The sequence below is a fragment of the Rhinolophus ferrumequinum genome, chromosome 6, assembly GCF_004115265.2.
Source record: "Rhinolophus ferrumequinum isolate MPI-CBG mRhiFer1 chromosome 6, mRhiFer1_v1.p, whole genome shotgun sequence".
Taxonomy (NCBI): domain Eukaryota; kingdom Metazoa; phylum Chordata; class Mammalia; order Chiroptera; family Rhinolophidae; genus Rhinolophus; species Rhinolophus ferrumequinum.
In genome coordinates, this window is record NC_046289.1 from 21502481 (window position 1) to 21515816 (window position 13336).

At 38.0% G+C, this 13336-nt stretch overlaps 2 protein-coding genes across 2 annotated transcripts in view; one reads left to right on the forward strand and one right to left on the reverse strand.

Moving 5' to 3' along the window:
• The window catches only part of SNW1 (SNW domain containing 1), a 27734-nt gene extending 21043 nt beyond the window's left edge, over nt 1-6691 (forward strand). The window contains 4 exon segments of the mRNA XM_033107123.1: nt 2045-2141; nt 3901-4018; nt 5761-5924; nt 6008-6691. Of these exon segments, the coding sequence (XP_032963014.1) occupies nt 2045-2141; nt 3901-4018; nt 5761-5924; nt 6008-6206 (578 nt within the window). The 3' untranslated portion in view covers nt 6207-6691.
• On the reverse strand, nt 6692-13320 carry SLIRP (SRA stem-loop interacting RNA binding protein). Its single transcript, XM_033108912.1, has 4 exons — nt 13197-13320; nt 10606-10664; nt 7316-7423; nt 6692-6799 (listed from the first exon to the last, which is right to left on the reverse strand). The coding sequence occupies exons 1-4, from the start codon at nt 13288-13290 to the stop codon at nt 6728-6730; spliced, it is 333 nt and encodes a 110-aa protein (XP_032964803.1). The 5' UTR covers nt 13291-13320; the 3' UTR covers nt 6692-6727.
• Between the last annotated feature and the right edge of the window lie 16 nt (nt 13321-13336).

Consider the following 13336-nt stretch of genomic DNA (forward strand, 5'->3'; position numbering starts at 1 on the left):
GTGGTCTACATTGGTATATTCAGTTAGAGTCAGAAGAGGCATTCCAATTCAAGAAAATTGTGAGAGTGGTTTTTGTTTCATTAATAAATCCTAGACTGGTACAATTTTATTCATTCAGTTCATATTGAACACCTACTATGTGCAAGGTTCTCTTCTAGACACAAGGTTTTCTGCTAAACAGGTGGGAGGTGTTTAGCTGTGAACTAGGGAGTGTAGACAGACCAAAAAAAGTTAATCATGTATTATATTAGAAGGTAATAATCACCATGGAGAAAAAGAGAGAAGTGGGATAAAAGTACCAGAAGGAGAGGCTGGTCAGAGTAGGCCTCACTTCTGAGATGGTAACATTAGCACAAAAGCTTGAAGAATGGAAGTGAGTGAGCAATGTGGATATCTGGAGAAGAGCATCCCAGGTGGAAGGAACAGCAAGTGCATAGGCCCTGAGTTGGAAATATGCCTGATGTGTCCAAGGAAAATCAGGGAGGCCCGTATGGCTGGATTGGAGTGAGGAAGGAGAGAGGAGGTGTCAGAGGAGTTGGGGCAAATAGAAGTAGTGTCCAGATGATGTGTGGCCTTTTAGCCACTGTTAAGAGGTGGCTTATACTTCAAGCAACAAGGGAAGCAATTGAAGGGTTTTAAGCAGTGACATGATCTGACATATATTAGAAGGCTGTGGAATGGGCAGAGAAACCATTTGGAAGGCTATTGCAATAATCCAGCTGATAGATGATAATGAGAGGTAGTGAAAACATGGTCAGACAGTGGATGTACTTTGGGGGTAGAGGTGACAAAATTTGCTTATGAATTAGGTTGAAATATGAGAGAAATAGCAGAATCAAGAATGACTCCAGAACTTTTCACCTGAGCAATTGGAAAGAATTGAGTTGCCACTTACTAATTTGGGGAAGACTGCAGGATAAAGAAGATTAGGAGTTTAGTTGTGGACATGTTAAATTTAAAATGGAGGTGTCGAGCAGGCAATTGGTTATAGGAGTCTAGAGTTCAACTATAGGGAAGTTCAACTATAACCATGGTGTAAGTAGTGATCCAGTTCCTTGAATCGTACATGAATGACTTAATGAGGCAAGATATACATACCTGCCTGTTGTACACCTAACCACTGAAGGTAACTAGAAATAAAACTTCCCTATGTCTAAGTTCTCTAAATTGATAAGAAAAAACCAGCAGAGTGATTCTTGAGAAATGAATTAATTTTTTGAAAACGCTATTGTCCTATATTAATAAAAATTAACATTGAGTGCTTATGGCAGGCACCACTCTAAGCACTTTACATGGATGCAGTGGTACTGTTATTGTTACTGTGTTTACAGAGGAGGAGACTAAGGCTCAAAGTGGTTAAGTAACCTCCACAAGGTCCCATTGCTAATCAGTCATGGAAACAAGATTTGCATCTAGACAGACTGGCTCCAAAGTTCATGCTCTTAACCACACGATTCTTTAGACAGGAGAGGGTAGAGAAAATAAAGATAGACATAAACACAACAGATAGAGATCAAGGTGCAAACAGCCCCTATGGACCATAAGCAAAAGGTTCTTTATTCAAAGAATAAAGAATGAATATAATAAATAAGGATAAACTTATGCATAATTCTTTTTTCGTGATATTTTATTATGAAAAATTTAAAATACATAGAAAAGTTGAATTGTACGATGAACACCTATATTTCTACCATGTAGATTCTATAGTTAACAGTTAATATTTTTAAAATAATATAGCTAAAGTCACATTTCTACCATCTCTTTATCCATCATCTTTCAATCCACCTTACTACTTTGATGCATTTCAAAGTAACTTAAAAATATCAGTACCCTTTATCCCTATAAACACTTAAGCTGCATGCATGATTCTGGAATTCACATTCAAAAATTAAACATACTATTGGATTTAAATTAATTATAATTAAGGTTAAAAGGACTGAGTGACTACAACGAAGTTTATGAAATGTTTTGTCTAATGTTAAAGAGTATTCTCTTGTTCAGAGTATCAATGGGCAATATAGTGATAAAGTAATTTTCCACACAGAGGATGGGGAGGCACGTGAGAGGGATGAAATCCGGCATGACAGGCGAAAAGAGAGACAGCATGACCGGAATCTTTCCAGGGCAGCTCCTGATAAGAGGTAGGTGCTATTTGAGATAAATACAAATTCTGAAGACTGGCCTTTGTGAACCTTTTAGAGAGGAGGTTTAGTCCACTAAGACCATGTTTGCTGCTCTCCCTTTCCTCTTTAGTTTGATAACTTAATAAATCAGCACTTACTTTCTTGCACTTAACTACTTACCTTGTCTTAGCAGAAGAATTAACTATCCCTGAAAGTAACCTTATCTTCCATCACCTTGTAAAGTCAGCTAAAATTGAGAATGATGGGGATATAGAAAAGGACATTCAGATCATGTTTATGAAAAGACGATAGTGGATAGAACGGTTCTGGTCTGTTCTTTTCAATTTCAGATGGTGAGACAAATTTATCGTGTGCCTGTTCCTCTAGACAAGAAATAAGCTGCAATACCTTTATTGAGATCCTTATACACGCAGAGCATTATACGGAATACATTGGGGGAGGAAAGCAGGTTTTGTAGGAAGTGAAAATCAGCTTCTACTCATGAGCAGTTTCACTTAAAATTCAGAAAGAGCTATTATATAAAATGACTTGGGAAAATTGACAAAGCACTCTTTTTTAAATTGTAATATAGTTGACATGCAGACAAAGCACTCAATAAGTACCAACTTGTATAGAACAAACTAAATACATCTATGGGGACTTGGCATAAAGTAGGGATTGGTGAAGTTTACAGTTCACCAAAGGCTGAGGACTGAAATTGCTGAACAGTTGAGGAAATGCTGTAATATGGAGCTGAAATTCTGAATGAGGGTTAAATGCAAATATAAAACATTTTCTTTCCAAATGAGCAGTTTTCCATGCTTTCATCATTTATGAGCTGATACAATTTTTTCAATTCGTATCTTAAACATGAAAAAGAAGATTCCTGGTGATGTTCTTTGTTGTTTGATGGCATATTTCATCTCCCTGGATAAGTGAAGTTATGGAGAAGCAGAAAACCTGAATGTAGAGTTGCGGGTAAATGTACGGTGTAGAAGAAAGAGGAATGAAGTGTGAAAGTATGCAGTTAATGACACTTTTTGTTTGAAACTCCTAAGCTGTAAAAATCAAAATGGCTCTGTAGATAAATTGGGCCCTTAAATCAGTAAAGTGGCTATAAGAATTGATAACATAAAAAAGTCGTAAACTTGTTATTGGATGAAAATCAGATTGTAGAAATCATTTTAAGACCTGGGCTTCTTGGAAAAGTAAATGACGACAGTTACCATGGTTTCATTGTGATATAGATTGCGTACATACTGAAACAGCAGGGGAATTAATCTGATTGTTGAAAATCGGACTGAGTAATCCAGTCACTGACATGTTTTCCTCAAAGTTCTAATAGGATAAAATTAGTAAATGTGGTTAGGTAAAAAAACTGATTCTAGCTTATTGGAAATGATTCATATGATACATCTAATTGGTATCCAGGCCCCTCCAATCCTCATATAATAGCAAGTATAGACCATAACAGTTTCCTATCTCAGCATTCATTGTGAGGTGATTGCTTGTATTAAAGGCTTCTGTGCCAAGAATAAGTCTCTTGGCATTTCTTTTCAGCTAATAGGAGGGCCTAGTTGTAAAACCCTACCTCCTCTACTAACCGTGTATCTGAAATGCTGTACGAGCTGCCAACCCAAGTATGCATTATCAGGGAATATATTTTCACAAGATGTTAACAGGACATACTCATTTCCTTTGCTGCTGAGATTGGTTGTGTTTTTAAATTGAAATTCAGTGAAGAGTTTTCAGTTAGTGACATTGTATTTCCAAACAGGTCCAAACTACAGAGAAATGAAAATCGAGATATCAGTGAGGTGATTGCTCTTGGTGTGCCCAATCCTCGGACTTCCAATGAAGTTCAGTATGATCAGAGGCTCTTCAACCAATCCAAGGTACAGTAGAAATAGCGTTATCTTACGTGTTGCTACGAGTACCGATCCTCGGGGAAAAGAAAATTAACATCATAAATTTTTATCAGCCTAAGATATGCTAGCATGATTACAGAAAAAAATTGGAAGTTGCATGTTGTAACTTAAGAGACAAATAAAACAGCTCTGATTTTGACCTCTTCCAGGTGGTTAAGATTTGAGACACTGGTAGAAAATCAAAGAAATTAGGTTATAAAACTTTGTTCTGGTATGTCATTCTTTTATTTCTAAAGTAGAACTGGTGTCCTACAAAAGTATCTCTTGGGTTTGTTTTTGTTGATCTTTGAAAAATTTTTTAATGTTATCGAAACACATAAATTTGGGCTCTTTAAAAAATGAAACTATAAAACTAAAGTACTAGTCAGGAAATCTAATTTCTAGTCCCAGTTATCATTAACTACCGTGTTTCCCCGAAAATAAGACCTAACCGGAAAATAAACCCTAGCATGATTTTTCAGGATGCTCGTAATAGAAAATAAGCCCGAATGCATCTTTTGGAGCAAAAATTAATATAAGACCCAGTCTTATTTTTGGGGAAATACGGTAGGGCTTATTTTCTATTACGAGCATCCTGAAAAATTATGCTAGGGCTTATTTTCCGGTTAGATCTTATTTTTGGGGAAACACAGTAGCTAGGATACCCTGGGCCTGAAGAAGTCCCTTTGGGTTTTAATTCACCCAGTATTATTTACTGTGCATAAGTCAGTGAGATCAAAAATAGATTTGCCTTTGCCCTCAAGAGCCCTCCAATCTATTGAAAAAGAGAGATATACATATATAAATAAAGACAAGGCAGACTGGTCAGAATACAGTATCAAGTTCTGAGGTATAGAAGGGGGAAGTTAGTTATGACTTAGTGGTTTTGGGAAGATCTGAAGGTGGCATCTGAGTCAGCTCTTCTAGTTTAAGTTACTGGGTGCTTTGAATATTCCTGGCATTGTTCTAAGTCTTTTACTTGTATTATCTCAAGCCTTACAAAAAACCCTGTGAAGCCATACTATTATTACCTGTATTTAAAAGTGAGGAAATTGTGACACACAGAGGTTTAGCTAATACCTAAAGGAACTAAGATTCAAACACGGGGTGTGGTGATTCCAAAGCTTTTATTCTTAAAACACTATGCAATGTCATTTTACCAGCCTGAGCAAAGGGGGTGAGGCATGAAAGTTCCACATCAGTAAATAAATTTAACAGGCACCTCTTATAAGTTTAAGTTTAAATCACTTAAAAGTTGTGATGAAAATTTTTCTTAAAAGGCACATGCTTGTGTTAATGAACCATCTGACACAAGTTTGTTTATTCACATAAGATTTTCATTGTGAGCCCTATTGTCTCGTGCAGTCAATTCTCAGGCAGTGAAGGAATGAATATATTATTAAATAGTATCAGATAAGTGCTTTCCAGCTCTTTCATCTTCTTGCCACTGTGCCTATACAAATTGAAACTGTCAAATACCTGCTTGTATTGGTATTCCCCAATTTTAATGACAAATCACTGAAGTAGTCAAACTTGTTAATGAGCGACCTTATTTAATCTGAGGACCCAAAAAAAAGTTTATGGACTTTGTGAGTTTTTTTCTGGAGATCTTTTAAATTTGCAGTTGATTGAAAATGTGAGCTGTAAATGAGCAAGGGTTTACTCTTCACATGAGTCAGATTCAACTTTTAATAATACATATATTTTTAATGTCCTCTATTTTTCCACAGGGTATGGACAGTGGTTTTGCAGGTGGAGAAGATGAAATTTACAATGTTTATGATCAAGCCTGGAGAGGTGGTAAAGATATGGCACAGAATATTTACAGGCCCAGTAAAAATCTGGACAAGGACATGTATGGTGATGACCTAGAAGCCAGAATAAAGACCAACAGGTACCAAGGCAGACAGTTCAGTTTCAATATTTGCACCAGTGAAAACAAAGTAGTTCATAAAAGTCCTTTCTCTTTTTTCCTAGATTTGTTCCCGATAAGGAGTTTTCTGGTTCAGACCGTAGGCAAAGAGGTCGGGAAGGACCAGTTCAGTTTGAGGAAGATCCTTTTGGTTTGGACAAGTTTTTGGAAGAAGCCAAACAGCATGGTGGCTCTAAAAGACCCTCAGATAGCAGCCGCCCCAAGGAACATGAGCATGAAGGCAAGAAGAGGAGGAAGGAGTAGACATTTCTCTCTTCAAAGTGAATGGACTGTTATCCATAACCCTAATGACACAGGTCATGTGGGGGAACACTTTCTAACTGGCCAGGATAAAAACCAAATCTGGGTGTCAGACCCCAGTGCAACTTTTTCTTATGGGAGAAAGGGAGGGAATGGATCATTCTACTTTGAACTATTTAGTTTTTTTTAAAGAGTGGGTTGTGTTTGTGCTTCTCCCACCTCTTGGCATTTATAGAACATACTACCCCACACATGAAATTAAGACCACTTCCTTTTGTGTGATCTTAGTAATTTGGGGTTAAGACTTTGTGTAAGAATGACTACTTATGGATGAAGTTTTCCCAAACACAGTGAGAAGGATGTTCACATTGGAACTGTCCTGCCAAGCGATGTTTTCCCCTACTGTGTTCTGTTTCAGTTTGAAGTGGGGAAGAGTCAGCTCTTGCTTGGTGCAACTATTTGTTTCAAATAAAAACATTTAGACAAAATTTTCAGTTTGAGTTATTTAATAGGCAGTCATATTCTCAAAAATCTTTCTCTTCATCAGATGTTTGATCCCCTTGCAAAACTTTTCGTCTTTGAGCTTGAACGTGGAGCTGAAAAAAAAATCAAATAAGCACTGTAAAGAAAGGCAGTGTCTGCAAAAACATTAAAACTGAAAACTGCCACTTGAAGACTACCTTTCTTTTAGGGAATCAGCACCAATAAGTCAAGAGGATTTTGTTCTTTGTTCGTAAGACTCCCAGAACTTCAATTAAAAATTGTAAATCATAAAAAAGAGGGGAAAAAAACAAAAATAATTTTTTAAAAATTGTAAATCAGTTTGACCCAAGGTCACATAAATAGTGGAAAAGCCAGGATTTCAAACCCAATCTCCCTGACTTGTAAGTAGACTGCTGTTTCCACTGTCCGTGTTACACGCACATTCTAACCAGCAGTCTTCCTGTACTTCCTTCCCGAGACCTTTTACAACTGGACACTACCACCACCACCATTCTTTAACAAACATTGAGGCAGCTTCAATCACAGCTCTCCTACAGGCGCTGTCATTCCACACTTCTGACGTCATTGATGTACAGAAAGTTCATGATATGATACAGAAAGATATTTACCTTTACTCCATCAATAACATGCTTTTCCTGTTGTAGTACATTATGAAGTTCTTCTTCTGAAGAAAAGTGTACCCAACCCATACCTCGGTGAAAGCCAGTCTCTCTGTCCTAAAAATTCAAAATTTAAGAAAACATTAATCATGAACTTGAGAACTTTTCCATGAGCTCCAAATCAAATACCGTGTTTCCCCAAAAATATGCACAGGTTTTAGATTAATTTTTGCTCCAAAAGACGCATTAGAGCTTACGTTCAGGGGATGTCATCCTAAAAATCATGCTAGGGCTTATTTTCCGGTCAGGTCTTATTTTCAGAGAAACACAGTACCAATTTTTTATCTGCCAAAAAGTGATAACAGACTTGATAAATGTCCAAAACCTTGCTTTAACACATATTCACCCTTCTAGTTACCCAAAGCGTAATCCCTATGTTAATCTTACCATTCTGCTTTTCTGCTGCCATTGGAGAAGTAAAACATGGGAATGAGCTGTCATTCTAGATACAAAACACACTAACAGCAAAAGGCAGGGAAATTTTGATCACATAAAGAAATACTCTCCCTGTTTCTTCTAACTTCTAGAAACTAGAAAATTAAGCTTTAAAACCTAGTTGCATTTCTGATGATTTCTGAGACCAATCACCCTCATCACCACCACCACCCATTATCCGTGCTCCTAATGAAAAATAGGAAAGAAAAAATATATTGCTCTTATTTACCTCATTCCAGACTTGTGGTTAAACAATTTTGCTTTCCTTTGTGCCAAAGGCAGAGTGTTTATCATTCAACTTGTACACATTAGCCCATGTGGAAAAGAGACTAGTGTGCTTGGATGCATCCTACCCTCACCACCAGCCCTACTATGTAAAGTACAGATACCAAGATGTTTCCACTCCAATGTACACCATGAATCTTGTTACAAATTTATGTTGTGTTCTGCACCCCCAAAAAAACACAAATTCTTAGAAATTAGCCCCATACTTGAAAGGTAACTTTGTAAATATTAACCTAAAACACAGGAAACATTTCTGGTAATGTCCCAGTGATTCACTCTTTACTTCAGATAAATAGGACAACTTCTAAAGCTCTCACCTCTACCTCCATATGACCATTTCCGTAAGTACAGGCCTTAAAAAAAAACCTGTTAATGTTAAAACTTAGATACGCTGTATCTAAGATAGGAACCTGGATTTCTAACATGAGTACAATGAATTTAACTAGAAACTAATTTTTTTCTGGTTACATTTTATTTAGTTTTACCAAGAATCAAAGCCTTTTGTTTAAATCTAAGATAGGTTAACTCCAGGCCCTAAATTACTGTTTATACTAAGAAAGAAATGACAACAAAGAAAAATCTGTTACTTTTATTTATAGAAACTTTAGAAGAAACACAAAGTTCATACTCTGTAAAACTAGTTTTTAAGCTTACAGATTTTCATGTCCATAATACATATGCCTCATCCTTTTAATCAACAGTATACTCCATTGTATCAATGAGTTTAATATCTATTTAATTAATCCCACTAATAATCACTTAGGTTCTTTCCAGTTACAATATTATTAAACGCTGCTTTCAACATTCTAACCACACATTTCTGTAGAATAAATTCCTAGAAATCGAATTGCTAAATCAAAGCAAATGCAAATTTTTATTTTTTAATTTTTATTGGGGACTACTGGGAAACTGTTTTTCCAGGACCCATCAGTTGTCCTTCAATCTAGTTGTGGAGGGCGCAGCTCAGCTCCAAATTCAGTTGTCATTTTCAATTTTAGTTGCAGGGGGCACAGCCCACCATCCCATGTGGGAATTGAACCAGCAACCTTGTTGAGAGCTCGCGCTCTAATCAACTGAGCCATCTGGCCGCCTCTCTGGAAGCTCAGCGGCAGCTCGTTGTCCTCAATCTAGTTGTGGAGGGTGCAGCTCACTGGCCCATGTGGGAATCGAACTGGCAAGCAACCCTGTTGTTCAGAGCTCGCGCTCTAACCAACTGACCCATCCGATCAAAATCTAATTTTGATAGATTTTGCCAAACTACCCTTCAGATATGAAGGTACCAGTTAAACTTAGACAATTTGAGTGCTAGTTTCCCTCCTACACCTTCCTAATACTAGATCTGAGTAATGTTATATTTTGGAAGGCAAGTAACATTAAACCAAGAGTTAAGAACTTATGACAATTTAGGTTGATATTTTACCAGCCTTTTCAGAGCCATGAGAAAAAAGGGTAGTTTTAGTGAAGTGTGTATAAACTACTCGTATCACACCCCCACAAAACCAGTAATTTTAGAAAGCCCACAAATAATACAGCCCAGGTCAAAGCAGAACAAATTATCGATTTCTAAACCCTCATGAGAAAGCATATTTGTTACATTTAAATATGAAAACACTTTATAAAAGCACTCAACTTAAGATAAACGTTGAAATAGATAATTCTTTGGCAATTAGTTTTATGATAAAACTATCCTCCACTATCTCAAGTCTTTATTATAACACTATAGGAGGCAGAATTGTAAAATGGCCCCCTGATATTCCACATGTCCCACCATGTTACCCCCTGTATAACCGCTTCCCCTTGAGTGTGGGAGGGACCTGTCACATGCTACTAACCAAAAAAATACGACAAGTGATGGGACACTGCTTCCTTGATCAGGTTATATGGCAGTGGTGATGGGCTGTCCCTCCCCTGCCTGCATTATAAGACTGTCTTGGCAAACTGGAGAAAGAAATTCCCTTCCTGACTCTGAGGAAACAAGCTGCCATGCTGGGAAATAGCCTAGAGAAGCCAAGCAACAAGGAACCGCAGGCAGTCTCTAGGATCTAAGAGCAGCCTCCAGCTGAAAGCCAGCAGGAAAGCAAGATACCTCAGTCCTAAAGCTGAAAGACAAATCGTGCCAACAACCTGTAGGAGCTTGGAAACCAATCTTTCCCAGTTGAGCCTCTGATGAGCTCAAAGCCCCAGCTGAGCCAAGGACCCAGCTAGGCTGTGCCCAGACTCCTGATCTGCAGCAACTGCGAGATTATGTGTTATTTATATATATATGTACGTATGTATGTATGTATGTATGTATGTATGTATGTTGTTTTGAGCCATTAAGTTTGTGGCAATTTATTATGCAACAATAAAAAATATAAATGCCTAGGATAAGGGTTTTCTTTCTTTTTCATCAGTATCACCCATGATTTTATCAACAAAGACAACAGGTTTACTCCATTAGACATTCAGATAAGTTGACATGCTTTGACAAAAAATAAAAAATCAGAGGATAACAACACTTAAAAAAAAACAATACTCACAAAAGGTACAGTACACTTTCGTATATGGCCAAATTGTGCAAAGTGTTCTCTCAGCTCACCTGTATAGGAGGAGAAAACATATTAAAAATACTTGATGTATTTTGTATCCTAGATTGTATATAGAAACCAAAAGGGGTCTTAGGGGCCCCAAACTTCTCGTGAACAGAGCTGCTTTGTGTTTTCTAGCCTTGCTGTTTAGGAGGCAGCTGTGGTATTGACTATAAACTGCAATGTACCAACTTTGAGGAGGTGATGGGAGGGACAGAAACAGGTAAATTACTGAGTTGACCGTAGTCTTCAGCATACCAGGTACTGTTCTAAGTGCACACATTATAATCCCTATGAGAAGATCACATAGAAGACAATTACACAACAGAGTGCTGCCAGCTGTAGTAGAGATTTCCAAATAAAATCTCAATTTACTTGGCTTTCATAATTTAAAGTTTACACTCGGTTAAACAGTTGGTTTTCTAAAATTTGTTGAGTTGACCCTACCTACTCTTCCTGCCTTATTTCCCATCGCTGGCGCTTAGTTAGTTACTCTCTAGTACAGCAAATGAAATTCTCTGTCTCCATCCTGTGGATTCCCATCCTGGCACATCATTCCTTCCCCTTGATATCTCAGTAATCCTATTTCCTCCTGCCTAAACTGTAACTATTCTTCAAGACTCAGGCCAAATACATCCACTGAATATTATTTTATTGGGCTCATAATGCAATACAATACAATGTAGTAGCCTGATGAGGCCTCAAAGATAAATAGTGGATAATCTTAAAGATCAAAAAATACATGATTTTCTCTTCTGAACTGCACTGCCTGTACTTTCGCTGATTTACATTTCATATTACTTGCTTATATCCCCTAGTTCATTTAACCTCATTGGTTCAACAACTGCCATTTGCAGTTTGTAAGTCTCCTCCCCCCACTGCAGTGTAAGCTCCCTGAGTGCAGAGTCCACTATTTCCAGTGACTGACAGATCACTGGCAAGATCGGGATCTCATATAAGATGCTACTGGAAGTTAAAGAAAATAGTGTTAAATATACATGTTTTAAGCCAGGTATTAAAACTTCTAGAAAACATTCATTTCCAAAACCAATTACCTATAATTTTTTGAAAAAAACAGCTGCAAGCACCAAGAACAGTGCCTACCACATAACAGATACTCCTTAAATATTTGCTGAATGAATGAGCTGAGATCAAATTTGAATGTTATACAAACTCTTTTAAAGGGTTTTAAGTCAGCCCATTAGGGTCTGGAATCTTGCATTTACAGGATGCTGGAGAAACCCCTCACTTCAGCCTTTCCACAGTTTCACAGAGCCTAAGCAAGACATTTTAGTAGGCTTGGTCTTCACCCATCATTGAGAAGGTGGGACACAAACCAATCTATTTCCCATCCTACTATCACACGTGGGCCACTAAAACTAAGAGAACAGTAACCTTTGTTCTACTCTTTTGTTTAAGTGAGCTGACCTGATACATTTACAAAAGTGACCATAAGCAAATGTAAAATTGTAAATTGTAAAAATGTACATTGTAAAATTGCTTACCAAACTTTTGGTAAGCAAAAGTAAGAACCTTATCTCGACAGCAGCTGATGAAAATCAATGTTGGTGAGAGATTTCAGTATTGATTACTCCCAACCCTCTATCTCCAGCCTACGCCTCTCCCACGAGCTGCAACTTTAGTAATCATGAAAATAACCATCATTTATTGAGTACTGAATCTGTATCTAGCACAAGTCTAAGCCGTTTACATATAAACTCATTTAATCCAATGAATCCTATAAGGAAGGTGTTATTGACTCCACTTTACAGATGATGAAATTGAAGCACCGTGGTGAGCCCTTTACCTAAATTATTCTTCGGTCAGTCGGGCTACACTATTAAATGGCTGAGTTGGAATTCTAACCCAAGCAGTATGTCTTCAGAGTGCACTTCTCAATCAATGATACACAACCTCCTCTATCCAACTGCCTGACAGAGCCTGACAGAGACCTCAGAGTCAACACATTTAAACTTCACTCGTCTTCTTTCGACCTGCTTCTCCTACAGTCTAATCACGAAATTCACCAACCGTAAAAACCTGGAAGTCATTCCTCTCTTTCCCTTATTCTGTGTGCTCTTCCCGCTTTCAAGCCATCACGAAAAGCTGTCGATTTTGTTTTGTTAACATAAATGGATCTGACCTCCCTGCTACCATGCATTACCCTAGTTCAGGTCCTCATCTTTGAACTAAATTACTGAAACTGCCTTTTAGTTCGTCTCCTCGCCTGCAATCTTGCCCCTTTGAATTCATCCTCCACACTGCAATCAAAACAATCTTTTCTACAATGTAAATCTTAAGAGTTTCCAAGTAATAAACCTTTCCACCAAATCACCCCGAAAGGCAGAACACCGTGGATACGTGCCCCCAAAGCTCAAGAGTCATTCGTACACGGTTAATTGCGAACAAAATATTTTTCTGTTCATTGGTGAGCTCAGGAGCAAACTCGAGCTTCCCAACCAGCAACCAGGCTGATGGAAGTGCTCCCCGTGAGGACCGCTGGGACCTAGAAATACCGCCCCTGCTACGTCTCCATCACTCACTCGCGGCCGCAGTCCAGGGAATTTTTCTGACAAAAGCAACGGGCCGGCCAGTCGTCCTCAGAGCCATAGCGCCCCTCACTGCCGAAGCCGCCATCTTTAGATGGAGGAACCTTCGTGACCTCAAGTCGCGACCCCGGAAA

Bases quoted from the DNA above. Each gene is read 5' to 3' on its own strand.
- SLIRP (XM_033108912.1), bottom strand. From the start codon at position 13,290: ATGGCGGCTTCGGCAGTGAGGGGCGCTATGGCTCTGAGGACGACTGGC. The intron at 7,424-10,605 runs GTGAGTATTGTT...TTGAATTTTTAG, and splicing joins GAAAGTGTACTGTACCTTTT to GACAGAGAGACTGGCTTTCA. The intron at 6,800-7,315 runs GTAAATATCTTT...TTTTTTTTTCAG, and splicing joins ATGTTATTGATGGAGTAAAG to CTCCACGTTCAAGCTCAAAG.